The 11,603-nt window shown below is 43.4% G+C and overlaps 1 protein-coding gene across 1 annotated transcript in view; it reads left to right on the forward strand.

The window, feature by feature from the left end:
- adamts18 (ADAM metallopeptidase with thrombospondin type 1 motif, 18) overlaps positions 1-11,402 on the forward strand; it is a 70,517-nt gene extending 59,115 nt beyond the window's left edge. Inside the window, exons 17-22 of the mRNA XM_079281541.1 lie at positions 1,063-1,267; positions 3,711-3,905; positions 5,591-5,661; positions 6,885-7,050; positions 9,373-9,568; positions 10,542-11,402. Coding sequence (XP_079137667.1) covers positions 1,063-1,267; positions 3,711-3,905; positions 5,591-5,661; positions 6,885-7,050; positions 9,373-9,568; positions 10,542-10,657 — 949 coding nt within the window. The 3' untranslated portion in view covers positions 10,658-11,402. The remainder of the gene's footprint in view (positions 1-1,062; positions 1,268-3,710; positions 3,906-5,590; positions 5,662-6,884; positions 7,051-9,372; positions 9,569-10,541) is intronic.
- Positions 11,403-11,603: the final 201 nt, after the last annotated feature.

Consider the following 11,603-nt stretch of genomic DNA (forward strand, 5'->3'; position numbering starts at 1 on the left):
AAACAGAGAAAAAAAAGCAAACAGCACTCAAAAAATCCCAAACCGATGCTTTTGGGTCCCAATGGTTCACGTCTCTCCAATTTCAAAATTGCAGTTTTGTCCCGCTCCTTCATTTTTTCTGTGGCGCTTGACAGAGAATGAAAGCATTTTTCTTCCCCTGAAGCAGGTCGGCGGCGTGGAGGAACGGTCTTTGTGGTAGCATGTCGTCTCAGAACTGGACTGAGCCATCTGCCCATCTCTCCATCTCCCTCCTCTTCAGCCTGCGGTTATCACACCACTCATTTGCTGTAATCTCCCCCTTCAGCCCCAATGCCAAGACAGGAGCTATTTTAGAAGCAGCAGTATGCTTTCATCAGTGGCGAAGCAGCATTTCGAAGAAAGGAGAGGACAGAAGAGGCAGAACAAACAAAAAACACCGGACAAAAAGAGAGGAGATTGGAAATAAAATGAATGGAGGAGAGAAAAGACCGAAAGAGAAAGATAAAAAAAAATGAGAGAAGAGGGGAGGGATTGCAGTCTCTCCGTAGCCTTATTGTATGTTGTATATTGCGGTTAGCCTTGGGAGAACTGGCAAAGCTGTTATGGAGAGTTGTATATGCAATATGGTCGCCGTGTTTAGTTTCAGATCCGAATAGAATGGGTAGAAATGGATGGATATGGATATATATTTCGGCCTGTGTATTTTCTTTGTCTGTCCTTAACTACCAATCTGTGGTATGACAAAGTGTCAGTGTGTGAAATATATTGTGAGTATTTTAAAAGCAGCAGGTCTAGGTTTTCATGAATCATACAATTTAAGAAAAGTAAGAAAGACACAGTTGGAAGTTTTTAACCGCCTAATAATAAGTGGTTTCCTTTCGACTTTCGTGTAATAGTCACTGGCAATTTAGGGTGCAATGGTGTTTTTTCTGTGTGTGTGTGTTTGGGTGGGCCCAAAATAAGTGCCCAACCTGTGGTTGGCTGTCCTGATTAGGAGCTCAGTAATGTGGTTGGTATGCATGTAAGATGTAGCATATGCCCGAGCCCGTCTCTGACATTCTCCCTCTTGGTGTCCCACCACAGCTGGGCGACGGGAGACTGGGGCTCCTGCAGTCGCTCGTGTGGAGGAGGTCAGCAGACCAGGACACTGCGCTGCCTGAGGAAGGTGACTTATCAGAGGGAAGAGGCGGCGGTGCACTCCCTCTGCCCCGTAATCTCTCCGGCCCAGGTCCAGCCCTGCCACACTCAAGCCTGCCCGCCCGAGTGGAGCAACGGATCCTGGTCACAGGTGGGTTTGTGGCAGCGTTTGAATTTTTGTTGGCAGGTTTTGTGACGTTTGGTTCAGTTGTTCATATTACCCACGAGATGAATTGTAAAAACTTTGTTCACCCCCTGACTTTTTATCGAGCATGCCAAGTCAAATTTCATATTTGTTGGATTTAGTTTATTTGCCAAATAACAGCAAAACTAAGGACAATAAGCCTCACCCGATCTTTGTGTTAAGTGGCAATTAGCAAATGTTAGCATGCCACCACGCTAAATGAAGATCATGACCTTTGAAAAATCACCACATGAGCATGTTGACATTAGTATTTAGCGCAATGAAACTCTGTGCCTAAATACAGCCACAGAGAGCTGCTAGCATGACTGACGAGTGCTACTCTAGTTATAGTTTCCTACATAAGACAATCTTGCCAGGAGAGTTTGTTTTGGAAACTACAGGAAAAGTTCTGTCTGGCGGGCTTGACTTTGTGTAGCATTCCTGACTGAAATGGACCGGGACAGAGGACTCTGGGTTACGGGACTCCTTAGCTAGCTAGCTAGCTTTCCAAGCAGCTCTACGGCCTGAGATATATTTATCTTACTGACTGCTTGAGTCAGTGAAGAGTGAGAGGCGACTGACACTCTTACAAGGAAGGGGGTCCTCCTTTGACGCTCTCTCTCCCTCTGTGTGTGTGTGCGTGTGTGTGTGTGTGTGTGTGTGTGTGTGTCTGTGTGTGTGTGTGTGTGTGTGTGTGTGTGTGTGCAATCGTTGAAATACGTGCATCGTGTGTGAGAGAGATGGCTACTGGCCTGTACCTTTTGGTGATGCAATTTCTGTAACACACTTGTATGCTTCCCTATGGACTTATAATGATTATTGTAAACTAAACGGCTTTCATGAGTGATTGCTGCGACATTACGCGTGACTGATGTTTGTACAGGTTGGACAGTTGAGTCATGATGGTGGGGGAGCTTGGGTGAGTAGGGTATAGGGCCTTGAAAAAGTGAACCTCCAGGCACAATACTAGGAGCATGAAACTGAAGCAGCTAAATAGAATTCATCCATTGTTGATTTGACTATTGACACCTGTGCTTTCCCCACTGTGACGTGTGATAAAGACTAATAGCTACCTTTCTACTTACCTTTCTAAAGTAGAGTAAAGTGCTGACTGTCAGTTTTAAAGTGAAACATTTTCCTACATGATGATGAAACTCTTCCACTGTTTCTTCGTTGTTTGATGTAAAATCATTAATTATGCTGTGTTTACAAGTTACGTATGCCCACTTTTAACAAAGGTGAATGTTAAGACATCTGCATGACAGAAACATGTCACGCACACACACTCTCTCTCTCTCACACACACATACGCACACACTTTCCTATATGAGATGTAAGAGGTTTCACTCATGCTAAAACAAACGCTCTGCTGCCCTCAGTTGGACATGTTGAACATTGAACACAAACTACAGAAGTGAATAGTGTGCAACTTGTCTAAATACAAATGAGCCACTTGTTAGGACGATTCAAATTTTATCCTCAGACATCTGCCCTTGTCCTTTTCATTTGGCCAATTTAATTTGAACGGTTGAATCACAATGAAATACCTGAAGGCCGTAACCAAACATGCCTTGGAATCACAAAACAGCTTTGATTAGGCTTTTTAGTCCTATGGCTATTAACCAAGTATGACATGATGGTTTTGGCATCTGCAACCACAGTGCATCACACACGAGACAGGGCTTTCATTTGCTCATTATGCCGTATACAATATTAATAGCCTGGCAGCAAATCTGCAGATGTGACCTGCACAGCCCGGACACACAGCTGTCATTCAGCCGTTGTTCAGGACACGGGTTGTGGGCCTGGACTATGTTGTCACACCGGTCCGAGTTCAGTTGGCGGTCACGCAGAGGCAAGGCCAGTATCTGTGAAAACATCAATCTAAACTTTCAGTGACAAAAGGACAACTGGGATGCGTGTTCATGCACGGTTGCGCACGTGAATTGGTATGCACAGATGTGCATGAGTCTTTTCTCTCATTGATTAATGTGATGCTGGCACATTTTCAGTCGCGACAGAGCAGTTTGACACTGTTGTCCACCTCTGCTTTTCAGTTGGAGTTGACAGCGGCACTGTCTGCCGTTGGTGGATACTTTGATGGGTCGGGGTCACATTCATCTGCGAGTTATTGGTGTATTGTATTTAATGTTAGGCTGTAATGGACTGTCGTCAAAACCGTGACCTTCTGTTTGCTCGTACACCATGTGGTGAATTACAAAAGCATTCCGTGCCAAGGATTCAACCTCTGCTAAATGTCATGAAAGCTGAAGGTTAAAGCAATATTAGAAAGTACAGTGCATGCATGTATGATTTAATATGTGTATGGTCATTTAACTTCTGCCCATTGAATCACCACTCTCCTGAGGATTCACACATCTGTGTTATCGACTTCCGTGTCCACTCACAGTGCTCCAAGACCTGCGGCCATGGACTGAGGAAGCGGAGTGTGTTTTGCCGCAGCACCGATCCCGGGGCCAAAGCGGTGGTGGTGCCCGACAGCATGTGCAGACAGCACCACAGGCCCAGAGCCCAGGAGACCTGCGTCCTGCGGCGCTGCCCAAAGAACGAAAGGCTGCAGTGGATCACTACTGCCTGGGGAGAGGTAGGAACAAAAGAGACATGCAGCTCAAAGTGAAGTAGTGATAGAAGAGAAATGTGTTCAGCAATTTTCAGTTTCATAATTTTAAGAAAAAAAAACCCTAAAACACACATGTTATAAGAAACAAAACGCTGTAGATGAAGCTCATTTTGTTGCCTGGTGGTGTTGTTTGTCTCACTCCGAGCTATAATTTGCATCCTTATAAAACATTGTCATTCAAAACATTACTCGTCCAGAATTAAGAAAATAAAAGCTTCGTACTAGTGCTCTCTGTTCTCAAAGATATCAATCATACAGGGAGAAATCCAGCAGCCTCAATAGACCAGAATGCAATGCAATATCAAGAATTCTGCTTCATCTGGACTGAACTATCAGCACTGCACAACGTCACATCCCTTCACTGAACTTGTTGAAAGGCAAAAGAAAAGGATGAACTGGATTGGAAGCAGAGGAAAAAAAGTTTGAAATACAAAAAATTGTACAATGCGTTTTTCACAAAATAGCTTGTGGGATAAAGATAATTGTGATTTTTAAAGCTATTCTTCTGAGTCCGACCTCTTTGCCACCAATGCAAGATGGAAAAAAGTCACAGGTCAAAGCAGCTAATTCTAAAACAACATACCCAATTTAACTTACCCCAATTGATTACTTGATTCATTTATCAAGCACAAATGTTTAAATGTAAAGACTTTCTTCTTTTATCTTTTTAAATTGATTTGTTATGCTTTGAACTGCTGGTTGAGCTCTAATAAATCATGGTGGATATTTTGCCCTTGTTATGTGTGATTGTGCATTGCTGCCACCATGATAGAAAATAGAGAGAGATGTAATAACATGGAAATATGTCTTACATCGGGGCAGTGTTTGCAAAAGCCAGGCTGTCGACCACCTGTCTGCTTTTCAGTCTGCTATAATGGCCACATTATATTGCCATCTTTACTCAGGAATCTTGCCAGTTTACTCCTGGGATCATGAAGGGTTCCATGGCAACACGTTATGTTGTTGGATGATATACTTCATCAAGGATTCACTTATAATGTTCAAGATATGCCAGCTCTCCAAATCAAATCCAAACTGTCCTTGAAACATCTGGGAGGTGTTGCTTACGATTTTTAAAGAATTATTTCTATATCTGGGAAGTTGAAGCTATGTTTTAATGAATCTGTACAGTATAAATCTAGTCTAACTGTGTGACGGCCTCATCATGTTGCCCACTATTTAATCATGAATTCAGAGAGCATATTCTTACAGTGTTTAGTGCCAAAGATTTGAGAACTCTTACCTGGCTTGGTTCTGTAAATTCGTCTCTGTCCTCATTTATGTTAAGTGCAGTAGCTTGAGTGAGCGAGAGGGCACAGTTAGTTCATGCTGCTGAATATGGAATGTAAAAGGTCAGCGTAAAGGTTAGGTTTGCAGCGCAAGACTACCGAGATAAAACACAGGGAAGCTCCCACAACGTTGGTTTGGATTTTGAAGAAGAGCCAGATGCATTTACACTCTCTAACACATACACATATACACCACTCTGCTCATCAAATAAAGTGACTGAAAAAACACACATTATTTTGGCTCCATTACTACCATGATGGGCGACATTGTGGTGGCTGCTGCTATGGGAACCCGCCGCACTACACAATCAGAGAGATCATCTTGTAAAATTGTCCCTCCTGCCTGCGCTCTTGTTTCAGTGCTCCAGGTCTTGTGGCTCAGGCATCCAGAAGAGAGAGCTTCACTGCGGGGAGAGAGACTCACAGGGAGAGTATGTGCCTTCAACTGCACACCAAGACACTTTAGATCCGATGCTTTAGACCCCACTGTGTCATCTGTGTACTAGCCTCTGAGTCTGAATCAGGGTTCCCACGCTTGCCTTGAAAAAAATTTCCATGCTACCTCCTGATTTTCCAGGTACCATATTAAGTGATGATCTATAGGCCCCTGAAGCTTTCCGCCCCCATCCGCGCCCCCCTCCCCTCACACACACAACCCCCTAGGACACCTGACTACTTACTTGATTTAAAAGATGTGCCAGTCAAGTCTACATTGTAAATGCTTAGAGATTATGTCTTATTGATAATATCAATGCATGAAATAATGCAACAAGCTGTAGATGAACAACAAACGTGTTTTGTAGACCCAGACAGCCAGAACCTCACTGCACCGACTGTCTCCTAAAAATTACGTTCCCCCAAAACTAAAATGCATTCTCAATTACGTTTGACCAAAAATGTATTTTCTCCCTGATTACGTTTGTGTTTGACTTATTACATTGACGTATTACAAATACGTTTCTAATCAACATTTTAACACCACCACCGCCTCTCCTTCTCCCTATTACGCGGTCAGAATACAACCACAACACGCCGCCCGTCTCCGGCAGAAACACGCTCATCCAGGCCGAGCAATGACGAACATTACGCGGCTACAAAACCTCCACAAAGGCACGCGTGTAAAATCCGGGAGTATTTGTAACACGTCAAACACAAACGTAATCAGGGAGAAAATACGTTTTTAGTCAAACGCAATTGAGAATGCATTTTAGTTTTGGGGGAACGTAATTTTTAGGAGACAGGACTGCACCATTAGACCACCATTACATTTTTCCTCTTGCACACCCCCTAGAGGCAGCTCGCGCTCCCCACTTTGGGAATCCCTGCTCTACAACATGGGATCATCCATTTCTATTTACAGTAAAAGCTGTTCACATGTAAAGGGTTTTTATAAACTCATCTTAATTCTGTGCTCAACAGTTTCATTTTATTACTATTTTACACATCATCCAATAACATTTTCCAGGACAACTGTTTCAATTTCCATGTAAGTGTTAACTTTTGCTCAGTTTCCATGACTTTTCCAAACCTGGAAAATGAAAAAATAAATTCCATGTTTTCCATGGTTTCCAGGTACCGTGGGAACCCTGCTGAATGTTCTGACACTCTGTAGGAAAAGTCATTTTGAGCCGACAACCTGTCCTCTCCTGCACAGGTATGTGGAGTTCCCCGTACGGAGGTGCAGGAATATAGCTAAACCTTTGGTGGATCTCCAGCAGGGCTGCAACAGAGGTCCGTGCCCAGAGCTCCCTCGGGCTGTCCCGGGCAGAACCAGCTCCAGTGCTGTGTCCTTAGGCTGGTACTCCTCTCCCTGGCAACAGGTAAATTCGCTCAGGCTTTGATCATAATCTTTCTTCATGAGAGACCTTTAGTGCTGTACACGTTCCAGCTGACTGTCTTCCGATCTGGAGCTTTTCTCCCACACGTGGCACAATTGTGAAGCATTTGGTAGAAAATCCCATGACATGTCTCGCATCGCCATCACAGGCATGATGGAACTTAAATCTTACATCAGTCACCTGCACAGGGACTTGAAGTAGAATAACTGATTTTATCTGTGTTTGGAAGGTGACTAAAGTCTGTTAAGGTTGGTGAAACCACCGTCTCCGAGGTAATGCAGGAACTGTCACTTTTAACTGGATTAAAGCTGGATATGGTTTCCATCCATATGAGCTGCAATTGACCTTTCGCTAAAATCCCTTGACCTCCAGCCATCCAATCATAGTTTAGTAACCAGAACTATAAGGCAGGCCTGTTAAGCATTTCATTTCTCCACATGAAGAAGAGGTAACCATTTCGCTCTAGAAATAGAGATACTCTTTATTTTCTGTGGAGGATGGTGTCTTTCTTTCAAGTCCTTCCATAACCAAAAACACAAGAGTAAAAGAAATTGAGTAAACAGTGTGTTAATCTACATCTGCATAATACCTACAGAAGCAACAAGCAGTATACTGTCAGCTAGCTACATTAGTTTGTGGGGTTGCAGGTTATGTTAAAACAGCTCTGATCACAACTGGCGCATCCATTTGGTATTATTTTGCGATCCAGTTCACAGTATGCCCTGCTCTTTATTGGATTTTTGGAGGAGCACTACATTGCTACGTATTTACAACCCCATTTAACTACATTCTTGTTTAAAACCATGCAAGCTGACATTAAAACTCAGCCAGGGACAGCATCTTCAACCACTGACTGAAGATAATATTAGCTTTTTAACTAGCGAGCAACAGCTGGTCATTTCAAGTGGAAATATCGACAGTCACTAACTAGAAATGAGAAGCCTACTTGTCTCTACCTCTGTCTGATATCAAGGACACACTGTTTCAAATATTACTCATAGTCTGTATATAAGAAGTGAATGTAGTGTCACGACATCACCCATTGGTTTGTGGGCTGCAGTTTTGAAGCCTTGACTTTGGCATTTTGGCCGTCGCCATCTTTTTTTATGCAACCAGTGACTCTGGTAGCACCCTGTCAATCACAAGGTAGCTTTATCGTCTCTTGGCACTAGCGATTGAGACCATGAACTACCGTTTACAATGTTATGAATCAAGTCAGAACCAGATTAATTTTCTAATAGACGTGTACAATCGGACTTCTTTTTGCAACCAGAGGCCCCTAATGGCCAGTAGAAAGAATGCAGGTTTAAGGCACTTTTGGGTTTGCTTTTCAGAACCAGAGGTTGCCGCCAGATATTATTCCTAATTTAAAGGGGGTAAGTTACGTGCAAGAACAGAAAGATTGACAGGCTTAGCAAACAGCAACTGAGCTTTTGAAAATTGAAAGAAATAATTGAAAAAAATGTGAAATTCAGTTGTTCGACAGTCACATTTCGTGACTGTCGAATTAAGCTGCTCAAACTGAAGTCAGCAAGTAGTGGGAAGTGGGTATTATACTCTGCTGTCAATATAATTACAATTCTTTAAAAGTAGCTTTGAGCAAATGCATCACAATCGTGTGTTCGGTTGCTTCTAAACCAACAAATCTAGTGAAAAGGGTTCGTCAGATTCAAATTTATTTTCCACCTCACCATCGCTCACTTCATTGATTTTTGTTTGCCGGGCACGTTTTTCTGGGAGGCCCTGACATGACGAGGAAGACAACACAGTGTCTGGGTCAAAACAATCATTCAATACGATTGAAAGATATATGACCATGGGTGTTCTAATATCTGTTTCCCCAAAAACAAACTGTACAGTGTAGGTGGTGGTAGTTTGCAGACATAGCATAGCTCGTGTGTGGAATGAGCCTCAGTTTCAATCCAAAAAGCTCCACTCTGATACAGAGTCTATCGGGGCAGGTTGTGTAGGCTCTGTGTTATATCATCTATTATGCAAAGTCTTGAGGGCAAACTCTTACAGCACTGTGTGGTATTCTGCTTGATCTCAAGCTTGTGATCCCGGTATGTTTCCACCAGAGAAGAGATCTGCTGACAGCCCGCTGGAGGGCAAGTACATGCTGGATGGGATGTTTGTTTTCTTCATCTGTTCTTTGTCTCTGCACTTTTCCTCCATCCCTCTTCTGCTCCGTTCTCTGTGCGCTCTGACATTTCATCTCCCTCTCCTATTTATACCGCGGTGCTTTTTTCTCACGTCTCTTCATCTCGTTTTGCATTTCTATTTGTTTCTGTCGCTCTGTCTCAGTGCTCTGTGTCCTGTGGTGGAGGAGTCCAGACTCGGCCCACCCAGTGTCTCCGGCAGGGTCGCCCCGCAGCCGGCTGCCTGCCCCACCAGAGGCCTATCACTTCTAGGGCGTGCAGCACACACTTCTGCCCCGCTGCTCCCCCGGCTCCGGCACAACGCCCCGGCCGGGTCACGGCTGCTGGACCAACACTGAAGGGTAAAGTTGAAGATGAAAATCAAGTTGTATCTCCTTTGTAACTGTTTGTGTGTGCAGTTTGCATTCCCTGTTTTCGGTGGGGTTTTCTGACCTTCTTGATGAATTCTGACTATAGTAGTAGCTCAAGTAGCTCAAGTGAATACAATGTAAATGTGAATAAACTTTTACTGTCACACATATTACATAGCACAACACACAGTCAAATTCAGCCTCAGCATTTTACCCATCCTAGTTTTAGGATGCAGTGGGCACTACATATACAGCACTGGGAGCAGTTTGAGGGCACCATGAGGTGAACTGGCACCTCTCCAGCCACCATTCCACATTCTATACTTGAATCAGCACCCCTCCGGTTCCCAATCCTACGGAGTGAGCTGCTGCCGCACCAACAGTACATCTGTACAGTAGCTGATTCGTCACCTGCTCCCATCATATTCAGCTATAGGCCTACTTTGTGTTTATTGCTAGATTACAACAGGCTGTACTAAGATGAACATGGTAAACAATAAACCTGATAAAAAATCTTCTTATGTGAAAAATGTTCTGTAAAGATGTTGGCGTTGACATTGTGAACATGAGATTAGCATTTAGCTCAAAGGACCTCTGTTAGGGCTCAGTACAGAGCTGCTTGTTATAGCCTGGTTTCATATTCCATTGAACTATCGTTTAGCAATGATTAGTTGAATAACTGATATGTGATCTAATGAAAAATCTGTTTCTTAAAATATAAATATGAAATGATTCTTTCATTATCAAGTAAAAATGCCCCAACAATTTTGGTTCTGAATTCTTGAATTTTCTGAATTCATTATTCCTGTTCTGTTCCTTCTGAGAAATGGAAGACTTTGATGTCAGTGCTCAGCGCTATTTAACAACGCAACTACATCAACGAGCGCTTGAGCAACGAGCTAGTGGACATAAGTGGAACTGCTACTAAACATGTGCCTTATTTTATTTTGACTTCTTTCTGCAGATGAACACTGCGTGGACCATTTCAGCTGGTGTCACTTGGTTCCCCAGCACGGCGTTTGTAACCACAAGTTCTATGGACAGCAGTGCTGCAAGTCCTGCTCCAGCAAGAGGCAGTAGAGCTCTGATTCCCTTGAATCTGTGGCTTCTGGCCTCCCGAGGGATCCAACACCACAGAAGCCACTTGGTGGCCATTACTCACAACACACAGAACTGTGCTCGACACTTGTGTGTGTTTTCTTCCTGGAGTACTTGACTTATGAATTTTGAAAAGCAGTGAAAAAGAGACATCACGGACTCCTTTTGTTAAAGCAGGCAGTGTGGCTGCTGATGTTCTGCCAAAGCGCTAACGTCATCATTTCATCGATCACATTTTAACTGGAAAGACGATGCAAACAACAAAAGACTTGTTGATGTAATATATATGTTGTTGTCCTGTGTTTTCCTTTTGAAACCTCTCAAGCTACAAGCCACCAGGAGAACAGGGAAGGACACGAGCGTTTCAGTTGGCTGATATGTTGTATTTTTAAAGGCGTCTGGTGTCATACGCCTTTTTTTAAGTTATTATGGTTCGTAATATATGATTCTACATTGTGTCAGGTGTACAGTGGATCTGTCACATGTTATTTCTATGTTTAATATACCAGAGGATTGTGCCAGTCACCCTTGGATCCACTTTTTAATATGAGGCATTAACGATCAGTGGTCAGATGCCTCCTACACTTACTCCTTCACACACTCTCCGCTTGTTGTGTTTAATGCCGGTACACATTGTTCCTGTGCATTCCGTTCACATTAACACTACGAAAACATGCCTATCTGTGTACGTAAAACATGTTATCCAGTCATGTTGTAAGTGGTTGCTCTCCTGTACGGTTTGTGGTAATACAACTCGATCATCCATCTGTCTTTCTTTTCTTTCCTACGTTCTCTCTATCGATTACAGCCACAATGGGGAGTGGGGGCGGTGGGGGTAATGTGCTGCATTGTCTGCGGGTCTGGAGGAGAGGAGAGTAGGGTGAAGAGGGAGAGAGGGGGATGATTGCAGGGTGAGCGTGGGTACAGT

This window comes from Melanostigma gelatinosum (genome assembly GCF_949748355.1).
Source record: "Melanostigma gelatinosum genome assembly, chromosome: 2".
In the NCBI taxonomy this organism is placed as follows: Eukaryota; Metazoa; Chordata; class Actinopteri; order Perciformes; family Zoarcidae; genus Melanostigma; species Melanostigma gelatinosum.